This window comes from Hemitrygon akajei, chromosome 13, assembly GCF_048418815.1.
Source record: "Hemitrygon akajei chromosome 13, sHemAka1.3, whole genome shotgun sequence".
NCBI lineage: Eukaryota > Metazoa > Chordata > Chondrichthyes > Myliobatiformes > Dasyatidae > Hemitrygon > Hemitrygon akajei.
In genome coordinates this window covers 87,664,839-87,682,758 of record NC_133136.1, presented here as the reverse complement: position 1 = coordinate 87,682,758, position 17,920 = coordinate 87,664,839, and the positions used below count along the sequence as shown (strand labels likewise).

At 41.5% G+C, this 17,920-nt stretch overlaps 1 protein-coding gene across 3 annotated transcripts; it reads left to right on the top strand.

Moving 5' to 3' along the window:
- Window positions 1-4,314: 4,314 nt before the first annotated feature.
- On the top strand, window positions 4,315-11,108 carry LOC140738032 (heterogeneous nuclear ribonucleoprotein D0-like). Of its 3 annotated transcripts, XR_012101285.1 has the most exons (9): window positions 4,410-4,856; window positions 7,075-7,243; window positions 7,355-7,513; window positions 7,996-8,127; window positions 8,432-8,549; window positions 8,626-8,778; window positions 9,536-9,632; window positions 9,935-10,041; window positions 10,729-11,108. XR_012101285.1 is itself a non-coding variant. In XM_073065010.1 (8 exons), the coding sequence occupies exons 1-7, from the start codon at window positions 4,663-4,665 to the stop codon at window positions 9,601-9,603; spliced, it is 993 nt and encodes a 330-aa protein (XP_072921111.1). In that variant the 5' UTR covers window positions 4,410-4,662; the 3' UTR covers window positions 9,604-9,632; window positions 10,729-11,108. The 3 variants fall into 3 exon arrangements, 2 of the variants coding, with proteins under 2 accessions (XP_072921112.1, XP_072921111.1); XM_073065010.1 differs by lacking the exon at window positions 9,935-10,041; XM_073065011.1 differs by lacking the exons at window positions 9,536-9,632; window positions 9,935-10,041 and having other exon boundaries at window positions 4,315-4,856.
- Window positions 11,109-17,920: the final 6,812 nt, after the last annotated feature.

The window sequence follows — 17,920 nt, the reverse complement described above, 5'->3', positions numbered from 1 at the left end:
AGAAGGTTGGCGTCATTCAATGTCTGTAGTGAGATGCTGAAGATGTTCTATAGGTCAGTTGTGGAGAGCGCCCTCTTCTTTGTGGTGGCATGTTGGGGAGGAAGCATTAAGAAGAGGGACGCCTCACGTCTTAATAAGCTGGTAAGGAAGGCGGGCTCTGTCGTGGGCAAAGTACTGGAGAGTTTAACATCGGTAGCTGAGCGAAGGGCGCTGAGTAGGCTACGGTCAATTATGGATAACTCTGAACATCCTCTACATAGCACCATCCAGAGACAGAGAAGCAGTTTCAGCGACAGGTTACTATCGATGCAATGCTCCTCAGACAGGATGAAGAGGTCAATACTCCCCAATGCCATTAGGCTGTACAATTCAACCGCCAGGACTTAAGAACTTTTTAAAAGCTATTATTAATGCTTTTTGAGATAGTGATTTAGATGCATATCATATTTTTTACTGAGTTAAGTATTGTATGTAATTAGTTTTGCTACAACAAGTGTATGGGACATTGGAAAAAAAAGTTGAATTTCCCCATGGGGATGAATAAAGTATCTATCTATCTATCAAGTCAGCAGAGAATTCCCCTCAAAATGCAGTAAATGGACATCATTTAAAAGTAGCAATACAGCTGATACATTAGACTTAGGAAAATATACTTGCCGTGTCACCTCACACAATCTCTGACTGAATCTGATTTTGAAATATAAAGGGGACTAAGGAGTTGAATCTATTTTGATAGTGTGACCATTGAGCTGAGGCCTGTGTACGGAATTATCCCAGGTCATTGCTGCATATCTTCCCCTGAGATCTGGGATTCTCTCTGAAACTCTTAACCTCTGTCTCTTCACTTAACATCCTTTAAACTGACGTGCCATGCTTTTAAATACCTGTTCTTACATCACTTCATAATTGCTCAATGCCAGATGTTATTTGCTGATGTTCCTGTGGTGCCTAGAGCTGTTTTACGGCATTAAAAAGGCTAAGTAATTATGGAGCGGTAGAATCATATAGGGTGGAAACCGGCCCTTTGGCCCATCTCACCCATACTGAGTGTGTTGCCCAGTGGATTAACCCCATCTGTCAGTGTTTGGACCCTATCCCTCTAAGCCTCTCCTTTTCATCTAGTTGGCTTTGAAATGTTGCAACTGTGCTAATCTCAGCCATTATTTCTGGCACCTCATGCATTGTGGTTGTAATTCATACCCATTTAATTAATTTTACCTTGCTATTTTACTTTGTGATAAAATTGTGTATAACCACAACCAATAAACCAATATTTCCACAAGGATACTGGTTTCACCTAGATTTAGCCAAACTACCCAGGATAATAGTATTTGAATGTTGTTGCCTAACATTAGCCAGCTACTGACCAACTAGGAATGTTCTTGTTAACTGCATTATTGTTTAAATGAAAGAAGAAAGCAGACCCCAGGTTTGGCTGATTGCAATACTTATTGGCAATGGCATATGAAGCGTGCAGTTTAAGTAATCATATGAAGTGAAAAGTGAAGAGTTTTTGCTCATTATAAGACTCTCTGTTGATTACCAAATATCACCATTCATTTGCCTCATTCCTCTCTGAGATACTTTGCTGTGGAAACTAGTTGCGAACTTTGTCCCTAACATGGAATTATTGGGATATTTTAGAGCATGAAAGTTAAAATAAAATTACTTTTTTTTACAAGAATGTAATTTTGCTTTCATAATAGTCTTGCCATTATTTGCTGAATAATGCCAATCAATTTTGCCCCATTCAGTGTGTACTGCTCTCATAGAGATAAGTACTAGAATTAAATAACAACATGGAAGAACCAACAAAGCCCAAGAGATGGCAATGTCTCAACAATGCAACTGTTTGACTTCCCTGTCAACTCAGTCAAAAAGAAATTCTCTTCATGCAGCCGCTTGGAGTTGCTACGTCTTGGCTAAAACTCTGGAAAAACAGTGCAACGATCTCTTGAGTTTCTCGTGTGCTTTCATCGAAACCATCTGTGCATCTTAAAAAATTAATAGGAGTCTCATTCTGCCCTGAATATACAGACTGCTACCAATGTTAAACAGATTATTTGTTAACGCTGTCCAAGAACAAGATGAGACATCCCGCCAGTAATGGAACAGCCTACCGCCGACACACATTCTAAACTGGTATCCGGAAACAGTAGCAGAAAGCCATTGCTATCCATTAAGCTCAAGACCAAAAATACATTGTATTCCTTCTGAGATGAATGGGAAAACATATTAGGAATCAGAATCTGGTTTAATGTCACCGGCATATGTTGTGAGATTTGTCTGCTGCAGTAGGATATAATACACGAGGAATTATAGCAAGTATATATATACCTTAAAGAGTTAAAGTTAAGTACTGCAAAACTAAAAAAAAATTAAAAGACGTAGCGAGGTGGTGTTCAATGTCCATTCAGAAATGGGATGGCAGAGGGGAAGAAGCTGTTCCTGATAATACAGGTAACATAAATGCCAGATTAAGCAGGTAATAATCTGCTGGAGGAACTCAGTGGGAGGAGAGGAAATTGTTGACATTCCAGGTGGAAACACTGCTTCAGGAATTCCTATGCAGAGTTTTAACCCGAAATGTCCACAATCCCTTTCTTCCCATGCTCAGCCTGCTGGGGTTTCTGCAGCAGATTGTTGCTTCAGTTTCCAGACTCTGCCATCCAAGGGAAAAAAAATAACTTTTTGAAAATATTGTTTAGCCTGGTTGAAGTGAAAATACACCTCATTTCTGATAGGAAAAGTTCGAATGGAATTCTGTGCACCTAATCTGCATTGACATTGGAGGGCAACGCTGACAAAGGCCCACTTCAGCATCTCATCTGAAGAATGAAATTGAAATTTTTTTCCACGTTGGCGTGGTTCAAGGGAATTTAAATTTCCATAGCACTGTTGGAAGAAGAGGGGTGGGAGCAGGGTGGTTTGAAATTACTCCCTCCCTCCCACCCCCAGTAAAGATTATTACTACCAAATTACCTCACACAATAATAGGCACCGTGTCTCAGAAGTATTTCGCCCTGAGATCTCAAGTCAAGTTTATTGTCATCTAACTATATGCATATACTTGACGCATATAAACCATACAACGTTTATAGAAACGAACCGACGTTTCTCTGAAGCAGGACGTACAGCACGGTAGTTAGTACACGTAACACACATAACACGTAACTTATGAAATCTACAGGTGAATCACGCATAAATAACAAACCAAAGCGCACACATTAAACATTGTAAGGCACGGAGCCTTACAATGATTATTCGAAGGCGATGTGCCTTAAATCACTCAAACATTGGCATCTAAAATTCAGTTTTATTGGAAAGGCTGTGAGAATGCAAAATGCGCCGTAGTCCGTACATACATGCATGTTATTTTAAACTTGCAGAATAAAAAAAACTATTTTGAGCACTCATTTGAAGAAGAATCTACAGTCTGCAATTCTCAGAGACGAGGTGAAAGGGTTTCTCACAGGTTAGTCAACCTATGAGACTGAAATCGAGGGCCTGCGGTTTCTGAGCAGGGTAAAGATGCAGGCAGCTGTGATCTTATCATCTCAGAAGTACCATCGTAGTGGGTGGGAAGGCAGACGTTTGCAATCGGTGGAAGTAAATGTACACTGTGCAAACTATTTTTTGGATAAATAATTTATTTATCCGTAGCTAATCTGCTGGCTGTAGGAAGACGTTGGTGCTAATTGTCTAAGTGAGAATCCTTCTTCCTTCATGCCCCTCCCCCCACCACCTCACTCGGTTTCAACTCTCACTTCCTCACCCCACCCCCAATCCTAGTCCGGACGAAAACTCTCGGCCTAAAATATCTGTTTGTCCTTATCCATAGATGCTGCCCGACTTGCTGAATCCCTCTGCTCAAGATTTCCAGCATCTGCAGAATCCCTTGCATTTATGCTGTTGATAAGGGGTACATTGCGTCTGACACTCCAGCCTGACTGGTCTTTCAATATCGCCAAAAAGAGGTGCCTAAAACATTCTCCCCGGTTTATATGATGCTATTGGTAAGGCTCGGGGGGAGTGATATTGGAAACTTACACCACGGACAACTCCACAATTGTCAATTGGTAAAAAAAAATATGCCTTAGCCCAACAGCTACGTGAAGGGAAGCAGGGGAGGGCACACACAAAGCTATCAGCTCGCCTCGGCCGCCACGACCTGCAGGAGGACTCCACACGCCAAAACAATGCCGACTTTGGTCCTCCCCGCCAGTCGGCGCCGTCGCCTTTCCCGCTCCCGGCAGGCCGGGGTTAGCTCTTGACCACGGAGCCAGCTGAGCTGACAGCTCATTGGTAACATTCCAGCCCATCTCGTCTCCCCAGCCGGCGCCGGCTTCGGCTCCGGCTCCTTCCGAGCTCCCATTGGCTGTTTCCGTGGCCCACGTGATCCGTCTCTGGGCCTTGGTCCCAGTCGAGGCGGCCATTTTGTGGAGACACCATTATTTAAAGAGAAGAGCGTCGGCGGCCACTTCCCCTCTTCGGCCCCGCCAGTCGGCTCGACAGCTCCCCGGTTCCACCGCACACTCCGCCCACTCCCCTTCATTGTCCGCTCCTGCCACCCGGCGTGGCTTGTGTGTCCGGTGCATTCCCCCCACCCCTTTGATCAGGGCAGCGGCAGCGGCGGCGGCGGGTTCCCGGGTGTGCCCAGCGATGTCGGAGGCGGTGCAGTTCTCCGAGGCCGAGGCTACGGAACAAGGCTTGGGAGCGGTGGCGGCGGCCGCCGAGTCGGCGGCGGTGGGCCTGAGCGATGCGGCGCCGGAGGCCAAGGGCGGCGACAGCTCGGCCGCGGTCATCGAGACGGAAGGGGCCAAGATCGACGCGAGCAAGACGGAGGAGGACGAAGGGTGAGTAATTGGCGGCGCCCTGAGGAAGGCCTGCGCGTCCTTTCCCCCGCCCCAGCAGGCCGGCAGTGTCGCTGCAGATGCCGCCCGAGCGCTGGTCCCTACTGGGCGGCAGTGGGGGGATTACTGGCCCCCAGGCCCGGTCTCGGCTCCTGATTGTGATCGGAGGCCCCACACAGGGCCGGGCGGAGAGCCATTGTGTGTGGATGGCGGGAGGGGGCGGAGGTCGCGATGGTGGCCCAGCCCGCAGGCAGTCTCCATTTCATTTCATTTCCGCGTTCACCACTGCAATTTTCCGCCTGAACTCTCCCCCACCCCCATGTGCTCTTGTCCTTCCCGCGGATGCTGTTGTAATGGCCAGAGGCAGGAATCGAGCTGCTCTTCAAGTTTATCCATTTTAAATTGTAACTCCCGTTGGAGAAGACAAATTTGGCAACGTGTAAGGCCTTTTTGTGCAAAAAACTCTTGGTTTTTTGTTGTCTCTAGTACAGCCATCACACAATTTGAAGGCCATGTCCTTTGAAGGTAACATGTAACATTGGTTGTACAGTAATAAAAAAAAGTCTTTTTGCTTGCTGTATTTTTTGCAGGTTTGTTACTTGGAGCATTTTTTGGGGGGTGGGTTAACTATCATTCTGCCAATTTCAGGGTACAGAGTTGAATGGTGTGTCAAGTCCTGTCCGTTGTGGATAGTAGGTCAATATATGATCTTGTACATTTTGCATTCCAGCGCGTTTATTTGGTGGCTAATTTCAAACGCAAACAGAATCGGAGTTATTTGTAATGTCTTGGTCAGTTTTGGACGTTATCTGTGATCTGTCTCTGAAATGTTTCTTGCATATAGCAGTCAGCAATGGAATTATTCTGGTTTGTATAGTGTGCTTGACAGTACAGTAATAATGTCTCAAAATGCATAACTATTAGAAAAGAAAAAAAATTGGTATTTGAGTATCCTCCTTGTCTCTGATTTTCAACTCTTGGCAAAAACTTCAGTCCACCTTAAATCTTGGGAATTAAGCTTCCATTGGGACCAAGAGGCATTGTTCCAATTCCTACAAAGCTGAAATTGCAGTGGTCACATACCTGATGTTTGAGTTACAAGTGACAAGTTTGGTAAGTCTTCTCAAACAGAGCAGTGGGTTGTGTGTTCCATTTGGTTCTGTTTGAAGAGTGACGAAATCAGCCACCATTTAGATTCTTGAGCTATGGTTCCTGTTGGTCTGACCAAATGCTTAAAGTCAGGAATGTCATACTCATAAAATATTAGTATTCTCTGTAAAGCTTGAATGTCAGGGAATGGTTGATGGGGCAGGAGCATTTGCCCAGGAATAGTTTGAATTTTAAAGAGAAAATTAAAGTCAGGTTTATTTTTTCTGCTCAAAAATTTCTCCTGTTACCATTATTGTGGACAGCTTCTGGCCAGAACCATCATCAACATTTTTTGGCAGAAATGGGTGTAGAGCTGCATGTAACAATTTTCAGGTGTGCATTTGTGTCGCTACTAAGCCCAAGGTCTAGAATTGTTGGCAATTAAACCTTACTGTCCAGTGTATGTACTTCATGTTCGTTATTTTTGATCTGATTCAGTAAACTTGATTTTTTAAAAAAAAGTGATTTTTGTTTATTGCATATTTACAGCCTGTATCTTGGTAACTTTTAAGGCCTTATTGCTCATGTCACTTTTGATTAGTTTTGCTGTTACTGTACTTTGAGATTCACTTCACTCAGCAAGGAAAGCTGTCTTGGTTGAAACTAGAAAATTAAAGATGTATCCCTTGAAGTTCTGACCTATTCAATGTTTCAGAGGAAGCTGTGTAAAAGATTGAATGAGTCCATTGTGGCGAGGAATTAATATTGACATACTATAAGAATGATTTTGGAAGTCTTGAGGCAGGTAAACTATACATTGTGGGGTGCTGGTATAAATTAGACTTCTTGCTAGGAGAAATTCCAGGACTTTTGGCTGTAGATCAGTCTCATTTATGTTTTGTATAGACTTGTATCTTGATTTGTTTTGGATTACTCCACAGTGAAATACAAGGCCCTAATCTATTTAAACAATTGCTTAATTAATCTTTCTTGTGCATCCACTATCATGTCTCTGCTTAATGGGGTTTTGCATGTACTGTTGATGAAGGTGACCAGGGTACATGGTTACTGTGTGAGGCAGCTTAAGTTTTGATTTGGCTACTGATGTGTGTATACTTCACTGTTTCTGCAGAAAAATGTTTGTGGGTGGCCTCAGCTGGGATACCACAAAGAAAGATCTGAAGGACTATTTCTCTAAATTTGGAGAGGTGGTAGATTGCACATTAAAGTTGGATCCCATTACAGGGCGTTCAAGAGGATTTGGATTCGTCCTGTTTAAAGAGGCTGACAGTGTGGATAAGGTATTTGATCATAAAACCTTGGGCTTAAAAAGTGGGTTCAGAAGATAATGGAAATGAAATATTTGTTTTCTTTGTGTGATGTTTGGAATTTCTTGTTCCATTTCCATATAGGTTATGGAACAGAAGGAACATAAATTGAATGGCAAAGTGATTGATCCAAAAAAAGCCAAGGCAATGAAAAAAGAACCTGTAAAGAAAATTTTTGTAGGCGGTCTTTCACCAGATACAGCTGAAGAGAAGATCAGAGAATACTTTGGAGCTTTTGGGGAGGTATGTGTTTTGCACCTTATATCTTCCAAGCTTAATGTCTCTTGGTTCAGATTGATGGGTCTGAAAGTGTGGGGTGGAGGGAGGGATCAGTGAGATGGTTGTAAGCTTCACAAGAATTCATAGTTTACCAGAATACACAAGCCTCCTTTATTGCTTTTGCCTTTCCCAGCTTTGGTGGGCCATCTACTCAACTAACTTTACCTCAAGACCATAAGACATAGGAGCAGAATTAGGACATTTGGCCCATTGAGTCTGCTCAGCCATTCAAATCGTGGCTGATTTATTATCACACTCAACTCTCCACTGAGTTGACCCTCAGTCCCTCCCCACCCACTCTATAATTTTACTGGCATCTAACAACTCATGATGTTTTAGAAATTATGTTGTAATTTTTTAATGTGTTGGGAGCGGGGTGTGTATCTGCCACTTTGGCTCCACTAGTGCATGGGCATGGAATGCTAACGGTGTCACATTAAATTTAGGTGGAATCAATAGAGCTTCCTATGGACAACAAAACAAATAAGAGGCGTGGCTTCTGTTTCATAACTTTCAAGGAAGAGGACCCGGTGAAAAAGATTCTTGAAAAGAAGTTCCATAATGTTGGACTTAGCAAGGTATGATTTGGCAGTATGGAATGTTAGCTTGAGTGAGATTAGGTTAATTGGTTGCAATTGCCTCAATCTGCTGTTAGATTTTCACCATGTAAAAATCTAACAGCATAATTGAGTGCTTTTGGTTAATACTATTTTGGGTCCTTGAATTTCCCTGTGCCCTGTGGACTGCATATTTGCAAAGTATGCATATGATTGTTTGAGTTGACCCTTGTAGATCCCTAAGGGTTAATATTTTATCTCTAAATTTAGAAGAGCCTTGTTGTCTTGCATAGGTGAAACACTGAAATTGTTTCTTATTTGGCAGTGTGAGATCAAGGTGGCAATGTCAAAGGAAGTCTATCAACAGCAACAGCAGTGGGGAGTTGGTCGAGGCACTTTTGCAGGTCGAGGCCGTGGGAGAGGTGGAGGGACAGGTGCTGGAGGTAACGTACATTTTTGATGTTCTGTGGAGTTGAATTGCAATTTCCAGTTGATGAAAATCTTCATTGCACTTTTCAGCCCCAAGCCAGAACTGGAACCAAGGATATAATAACTACTGGAATCAAGGCTATGGCAGCTATAACTATGGCTACAATAGCCAAGGATATGGAGGTTATGGTGGCTATGATTATCCTGCTTATAATAACTACTATGGATATGGTGACTATGGCAGTAAGTGCTTGTTCAACTTTTTCAAATATAATTGCATGAAATGAAATCTTAATTTTCACTTTAGACTGTTAAGTTGTTTGTTTTGAGCACTGCATGACCCAAAAATCAAATTTGCATGATATGCAAAAGGCTGGACTACTGCATGTTCCATCTTAATTTTCTGCTGCTTCTCCCTTCCACGCTTTTTTCTTGCAAAGAGGGTGGGGCAATCATTGAAGGGGTTGGGGGCCTCTGGTCCGCTGATAAGGATGTGCGCTCCTGTGGGATGGAACTGGCCTACTCGTTCCTGCTGTGGGCCCTGTTTTCCCATTGTGGCAGGAGTGCTCTATTAGTGCACTGTTCCCACTTGTGGCCTGACCAATAACCTAACACTGAATATGAAATTTTAAAATTTAAACCAAATATTGGATGTCTAAAATAAAAAAGTTAAAATCAACAGGTCAGTGGTGTTTTAGATAGGTGGATATTTTCAGATGTGTGCCTTTGGAAAAACCTAATAAAACAAAGGGTGAGATGCAGATCCCATAATCAGTGATATAGATAGTGCGTGATCTTAATGATCTGTTTAAAATAAGCCCCATAACCTAAGTGGACTATAAGTAACAGTTCATCTAAAACCTGGTGAGGATGAAAATCTTTTTTGATGAGGTTTTTTTTTAAAAAAAAGAAGATTTCCAGGGTACATTTGTGATTTTTTTTTTGATTGACTGTGAAGTGGATCATTGAGCATCTTGTGTAAATGCTAAAAATGTTACAGATCAACAGAGTGGTTATGGGAAAGCGCCACGACGTGGAGGCCATCAGAATAGCTACAAACCATACTAAGATTTGTCCCTGCAGCCCATTGGAAGCAGGTATGTTAGCTATTCATTTAAATTTCATTTTAACATTATTTAACTTTTGTTAAAATTATATTTATAATTAATTTACATATTTTAAAATTTTACAGCACTCAAGTGCTTTTTTTTAAAAACGTAGACACTCGGAGTTTTGTAATGCAGATGCTGTAAGAAGCTTTATGGCTTTTGCCCTTTTTTTACAAGTTGTAAATTTAAACAGGTAAAGTACTGCTAATGGGTACAAATAAAGGACACTTCAAGACAAAAAGAAAACCATTGTCTGCTAACTGACATTATACCTTGTTTGTACCCGCCAGCGGGAACTTCATTGCAGGCCATGTGTCACCCTGACCACACGATTCTCACAGGCCCGCTCAATGCGGACAGAGTACGAGACGCTCGCGCTCTCGAATGCTGCCGTTTGGTATGGTCTCTTCCAACATCCTGTATCAGCATTAAAATAAAATGGATACTTCAAGCTTTGCCTTCACTTATTTCTTGCTTATTATATTAATGTAATTTAATGCATTTTTTACAGGCCCCAGTAATGGTTAAATACGACTGCTTACAGAATAATTCATTCTTCTATGGATACAGCTTGTCTTTGGACTTTCCAAGTGTATTAATATATATTTCTAAATCCAGTTTATTAAATGCTTGCTTTCCTCCCTCCCCCATTTTAATAGTCCTGTAGTTGTAATTGCAAATAGTCCATGTGCTAAAGCCAGATAATTCCTGAGACTGACATGTTTTATTAGCTTGTCACGTGTAGAAACTTGTATTTCTGCACAGTGCATTCAGTGTACTTCTGGGAGGTTTTTTTTATAAAGTGGCTAACATTATTCTTTGGTTTGACAAGTGAATAATGGGTATGGGAACACAATTTGGGGTACAAGTTTTCAAGTTTCTCTGGAATTTTAGTTCATGGACTATTAAGCATTTATAGATTTTATGTAGTAAATATTTGGTGGTTGAATTAACTTGAATTTAAAGCTCTAGGTTTATAAGGGTGGGTATTTGAGTATTGTAAGACTTTCACTTGATTTGATGATCATTTAATCTGTTGAATCTGACCGTCTCCAACATCCATTCTCTGTTTGATTTCTTTTAGGTGAAGCAACAGTATTTTACTCCAGATAGAAGATTCATAGGAAGTGGTGTTTAGGCCTCTCTAAAGCAGCATTTAACTGTTCAGTACTTTTTTTTGGTATCATTTACCAACTCCTATCCCACCCACCCCCGCCATCTGCACAAGAATCGCTGCCTCCTGTCCCATCTCATTGAATTCGGCTTTGATTTAAAAAAAAATAGCTTTTATTATTTTTACCTGATAGATGTGTTCTCTGTGACCAACCTTTTTTTTATACATTTTCTCCCCATATGGATTGTTACATTGGATGCGTATGTGTTCAATTCATTGTGACGTCATTTAGATATGGTACAAGTACCCTATTGGATTGTTGGTTTTTTAATAAAACTTTTTTTGTATAATGTGTGTTTCTTGTCTCTTCTATGGCTTTAATTTTTCAATGATTGAATTGGTCTAGTATTGTCACATACAGTGAAAAGCTCGTCTTGCACGCCATTCATACATATTCATTACACAGTGCATTGAGGTAGTACAAAAGTAACAAATGCAGAATGAAGTGCAGTTGCAGGTAAACATCAAGGTCCTGATCATAAAGATGTAGATTGAGATCAAGGGTTCATTTTATTGTCCTAGGGAGCCATTTACGAGTCTTATAACAGCAAGGTAGAAACTGTTCTTGAGCTCAGTGGTATGTACTTTCAGGCACATGTATCTTTCAGATGGACAAGGTAAGAAGAGAATGTCTGGGATGGGTGCAGTCTTTGATCATGCTCACTGCCCTGGAGGTGGTGAGTAGTATAATCTATGAAGGGCGGGGGGGGGGGGGGGGCTGGTTTCTGTGAAGTTCTGGGCAGTTTATAACTGCAAACTTTTCTGCTCGCAGGCAGAGGAGTTGTTGTACCAAACCATGATGCTTTCCTATGGTGTATCAATAAAAATTGGTAAACAGGTTATGTCAAATTTCTTAAGCCTTGGGGTTTATTTGAAGGACAAGTAGAATGTTTAATGGTTCACTTGTGTACTTGATAGAGAAAGTGGATAAATTTCTGCTTTGCAACAATCTTTACCCATAAATTGAATTCTTAGGCAAGAAAGTTAATGAAGTGCGATTTTCACTGCCTGCATTTTCTTAAAACATACATTTGTATTTTTTTGATGGCCTGTCTACATAGTCTCCACAGACTAAAAGTGCTGGAATCTAAAACAAATGCTAAAAGAACTCAGCAGATAAAGCAGCATCTGTGGAGGCAAAAGATAATGCAGGATCTTAACCTGAGAGTTAACTTGTAGCTCTTGGCCTCCTCAGAAGCTGTAAAGAGCAGGTCTATTTCTCCAAGACCCAATAGTGCCATTGGTGAAAGTTTTGCATTGTCATTCTGTAAATAGCTAGATTAATTTCACTGATTTTTACATAACTGGTATTTTTGCATTTGTCACCCTCATAACATCCCCTTGACAAGCTACGGCATTTTCAAGAAGATTAACCTTACCAGCAATAACAATGTGTCTCAGCATTGATGTTGCTGATCAGAATTCCTTTCCCAGAATGAATAATGTAAGATGAATTACATTATTCACTTTGTATTTACCTGTTGACTTCATGCCAGTTACTTGGCAGAAAGGAGCATTAGCATCTTGCACGCTGTAATCTCCAAAAGCAAAATATTTTCTGTTAAAATTGATTTGTTACCTGATGCTCTGTGTGTGTGTGTGTGTGTGCCTGTGCCTGCTGTTGGAACTTCTGGGTGCCAGTAGTTGCTCACAATGAGGATTACCATCAGATTGCTTGTTCAATGCTTCATCCCCAAGAAGACTTAGAAATTTGTCACTGGCCTTGCACGTTTCACCAATACGGAGAAGAAACTTAAGTTCTGAGATGAGCTAAACCAGAGTAATACTGTTTGAGAAACCTTGGAATACTGGCCTATTGATCAGTGTTGTGGGAGGTCTAGTGTATCTCATGGATATGGAGTACTTAGGGGTGGGCCACGTTGGCCTCAAAACTAATTCATACTGTTCCATTTTCCTTCCAGCAGTAAGCCATGTACAATAGCGGATTTTCATTGGCTAGTAGCTTAACATGTTGGCACGTGGCCTAGTGGGCAACGCATCAGACTAGTAACCTGAAGGTCACTGGTTCGAGCCTCAGCTGAGGCAGCGTGTTTGTGTCCTTGAGCAAGGCACTTAACAACACATTGCTCTGCGACGTCACCGGTGCCAAGCTGCATGGGTCCTAGTGCCCTTGGACAACATCAGTGGTGTGGAGAGGGGAAGGCTTGCAGCTTGGGCAACTGCTGGTCTCCCATACAACCCTGCCCAGGCCTGCGCCCTGGAAACTCCAGGCGCAGATCCATGGTCTCGAGACCGATGGATGCCACCTAGAGCTTAACATATGTTCTCTAGCTCACATTTGGTGAGTGCTCATCTATACGCTGCTGTGACATTAATCTGTTTTGACAGGTGTTTATCCCTTGGGATTAAGGAGAAAGATCAGAAATATCCCTGAGAGATGGAAGGGAATCCCAGGATATCCTGGCTGAAGTGGGTAAAGAAGCACCTCAGATTATATTGACTGCTCTATTGTGACTAGAGCCAAGTGAGTGTCCACAAATTGTAACCTGCCAGGAGATGATGACTCCAGGTCAAGTGGGCTCTTATTTTTGATAAGCTTTGTATGCCTGTGTGAATATTCCTGAAAGTGCACGAGTGAAAATGTGTACCAGTTTCAGTATGAGAAGCTGCAAAAGAGTACAAAATAAAGGTTTTTATAAAAATCTGTTTAGAACTCTAATCAAATAGGTCTTGGTGGACTATTAGTTAAATGAGTGTTTAAGTGGTGGTGACAAACCTTTAGAAGCATTATACACAAAAGGCCACTTCTATTCCCTTGGCAACTGGCCTCTTCCAGAGTTCTGCCAATGGCTTAGTTCACACAAGTTCACCCCTCAGCCCATTAACTGTGATAAAACAGACCTTGCAGTAAACATCCTGAAACCGAAGCTCCTTGGTCCAACTGCTTAGATGACAACATTGTGGACCTGTGATCACAGCCAATGAAACTGAAGTTGGGATTTGCCTTAGGGGAAAGGACTTGATACAATCCATGGCCTTTGGTTATGTGTAAAATAATTATCAAGATTCCAAGCACTACAGAAGTGAGCCAGCAAGTGCACGATGTGGCCACTGGTTGGCTGGGATCATAGCTAGCTGGAACGTTGGACGTATGTTCTCATGTTTCTGAACAGCACAGGTACTGTATGCTACCTTGGGCAAGCTAAAAGGGTCAATGGTAATGACCAACAAGCCAGGAAGTAGACTCCTATGCCCCATAAGGTGAGAATCTTGTTTTTCACTGGAAGTCCAAGAAAAGCAGCCAGGGAAATGTGTCAGCTCCCAATCATGATCAAGCAGGTTCTGCTTGACCTGTGGTAGAATCTTGCATTGGTCTTGTTGGGTAACTTGCAGCCCAAGGGTCATCCTCAAACCACGGTCACTGCATGACACCAGCTACTGCTTTAAAGTCCTACCCTCAATTTCAAATCTACACAATCTTGTCAACTGCATCGACATTCAACATCTGTTTTTCAGAATATCTGCTTTTCTAACTCTTCATCCTCAAATGTAAGTGCTTTTGCTAGAGTAGCTGTATCCTCTAGATTCTGCTCCCTCTTTGGATTTTACCAGCCACTTTAATCTACGAATCTAACTCAGTTGATTGTCTTTTCAAGTGACCTAGTGATGCCCATGTCATTTGAGGACATAAATTTGCTGCTCAAGGACACAATAGTGGTTGTTTGACTGATATGCACTCCGACCTGCACCAAGAAATGTTTGATCCATATCTGAGGAAGTTGCTCTCGGGTTTAATTCCATGTCTCGCTCACGTCTGGGTTCTAATAACATACAAATGTATTGTGCAGCTTGTGTTTTGTACAAAGGCAGCAAAATGCTTGCTAAATGGGACACTGAGTGAAGTGAGAGCTATGCAGTTTAATAAGAAGAGAAGCAAACTTTGAAGTTTAAATCTCTTCAAGAGTTATAGCCGCATTTCTGGGAAGTTGTCTTCCCCTTAGTCCTGTTCCATATAGCTTCCAGCTCCGTTTTCAGGTTTCTTGGTCTGGACCCAACAAGGATGTAATTTATTGGGGCAGCCTCCAACCTGATGGCATGAAAATTTTTTCCCCTCTCCTCCTCTTCCATTCTGAACTCTGGCCTCTCACCTTCCCTTTCTCCTACAGTCCACTCCTCTCCTATCAATTCCTCCTCCAGCCCTTTATCTTTCCAAACCACCTGGCTTCACCTATCACCTTCCAGCTAGTACTTCTTCCCCTCCCTTGCCTTTTCATTCTGGCAGCTTCCCCCTTTACAAAACTGAAGAAGGGTCTCTGCTGGAAATGTTGACTGTTTATTCACTTCCGTAGATGCTGAACTCGTCCAGCGTTCTGTGTGTGCCGCTTAGGATTCCCAGTATCTGCAGTTTTTCTCCTGTCAATGATTTGTTTCTCTTATTCTCTGCTTAAGCCCATTTTGAACCAATTGTATCAGAAGGAGTGAAAAAGAGCAGGCCTAGAAAATCTATATACGGCACAGACCAACACTGCAAATGTTTTTGAGGAAATTCTAAACTGATATTTTGTTTTACTATTTATGAACCAGCTGATCGCTAGGTGTCTGAAGCCCAGTAGAGCGAGTGAGTAAAGGTGAAGTAAATGCCACAGATTTTAAAGGGGAATCAATAAGAGATTATCACAAATGTTTAAAGTTGCTAAAAATGGCTTAATGGAACTGTAACTGATGGAGCTGATCAAAAAACTGAAGGTTATTGATAAATAGTGGTTGTGCCTCGGTGTGTGGATCTAGAGTAGTGAGACATGAGGAAATTCTATTTATTCAATATTAATACATCTGGAATGTGCTGTGTGCAGCAGATTCAAAAACTATTGAAAAAATTTCAGAAGGACACAAGGCAGAAGTATTTGGGAAAGAGTATTTTGGGTATTGGGAAAGAGCAAGAGAATCTGACTAATTGGATCGGTTGTGAAGATACCATAGGCTAGTTAGTGTACCTTAGTAAAGTATACTATGAAATTGAATGTCACCCTTTACAAAAGTGAGGAGTGTTGCTTCTTTCGGGTGAGATAAAGGGTTGTATGCTGAGCTGCTATGCAAAAATTTGATACTGTAGTTGTTGCTATGGAAATATTTTCTTAATATTTATCCAGGGCTTGTGTCCTGATTTTTACTTAACTCAGGTGACTGTTTTGGATACAACACAACACTGGCAGGATAATTCTATGATGCTATCGGTGAGATTTTGAGCTACTGTGTGATGCGTAGTTTCAATCTGGCCAGACATTTTGATTTCGTATATGTATTGCTGTAATGTTTCAAATAGTATTTCCATACACATGTACATCTAACAGACAGAAAACATTATGAACCCAGATATGGAATACTTGTTAAAGCCATCTGGAACACTGTAAGTGGTTTGGACATTCCTGACAAGGGAGCGTTCCCACAGATCTTCACTACAATGATGATCTATCTGAAAATGTCGACTAAACTGGGTAATAATGTTTCTATAATAATAATTTCCAGATTATTATTATTGCATTCTTCCTGTTTACTATCACCCCTTCCTTATTTTGCTAACACCATAAACATTTAGAAACAATGAAACCATGCTCACATTTTGCTTGGTGAATTCCTACCAGCCTCCAATGTATCACTGCTTGATGTTTCCTTCCTTTTGCAACTATTGTTTCCCTTTATCTTTTCCTCGTGTCATGATGTTACAGCAGACTGGAAATCACGTTTTTATGTATCCAGGTGGGGAAGAAATGGAAACATAATTATATTCTTAAAAAATGCCATTGCATGTACAGGGCATCCTGGTTAATTGGTCCATTGGTTAGTCGGGCACTATGTTACCTAATTGGGACGAGACTGTTGCCAGTTTCTAACTAGCATTGGTTGCATGCACTTGTGTGGCTGTTACACACTGCACCGTGCTTAAAGCGGTTTTTAAATAGTGTCAGTTGCGTGTGTTTGTGTTCAAAAAGCAGCAATTTTGTCACTGATAGTTGGCAAAAAAAAGCAGTAAGACGATCAAAAACTGTTTTGCTCACCGTGGTTTCAAGCAATCAGGCTTGGAAATGAAAATGAAATGATTTTGCTACTTCAAGTTTGGAACTGCAAAGAATTTGAAGGTAGCCACAATCACCTTGAATGTTACAATAAAATTTAAGATTTTGAAGTTGCAATTGTCAAAAGTATTGTATGAATACTCTCTCCTCTACTCTTTCTATACCCATTACTGTGTGGCTAGGCTAAAATGCCATCTATAAATTTGCTGATAATACAACCATTGTTGGTAGAATCTTAGTCGGTGACGAGAGGGTGTACAGGAGCGAGATATATCAGCTAGCTGAGTGATGTAGCAACAAGCTTGCACTCAATGTCAGTAAGGCCAAAGAGCTGATTGTGGACTTTAGAAAGGGTAGAACGAGAGAACACAAACCAATCTCCATGGAGGGGTCAGAAGTGGAGAGGGTGTTCAAGTTCATGGGTGTCAATATCCCTGGTCCCAGTGTATCGATGCAGTTATAAAGAAGGCAAGACAGCGTCTACATTTCATTAGGAGTTTGAGGAGATTTGGTTTATCACCTAAAATACTCAAACTTCTACAGATGTACCGTGGAGAGCACTATGATTGGCTGTATCACCATCCAGTGTGGGGTGGGGTGAAGGGAGGGGGAGAGATACTGCACAGTATCAGGATCAGAATCTGGTTTATTATCACCGGCATGTGATGTGAAATGTGTTAACTTAGCAGCAGCAGTTCAATGCAATACATAATCTAACAGAGAGAAAAAATAATAATAAATAAAATAAAACATAAATAAACAAGTAAATCAATTACGTATATTGAATAGATTTTTTAAAATACGCAAAAACAGAAATACTGTATATTTTAAAAAGTGAGGTACTGTCCAAGGGTTCGATGTCCATTTAGGAATCAGATGGCAGAGGGGAAGAAGCTGCTCTTGAATCGCTGAGTGTGTGCCTTCAGGCTTCTGTATCTCCTACCTGATGGTAACAGTGAGAAAAGGGCATGCCCTGTGTGATTGAGGTTCTTAATAATGGACGCTGCCTTTCTGAGACACAGCTCCCTAAAGATGTCCTGGGTATTTTGTAGGCTATTGCCCAAGAT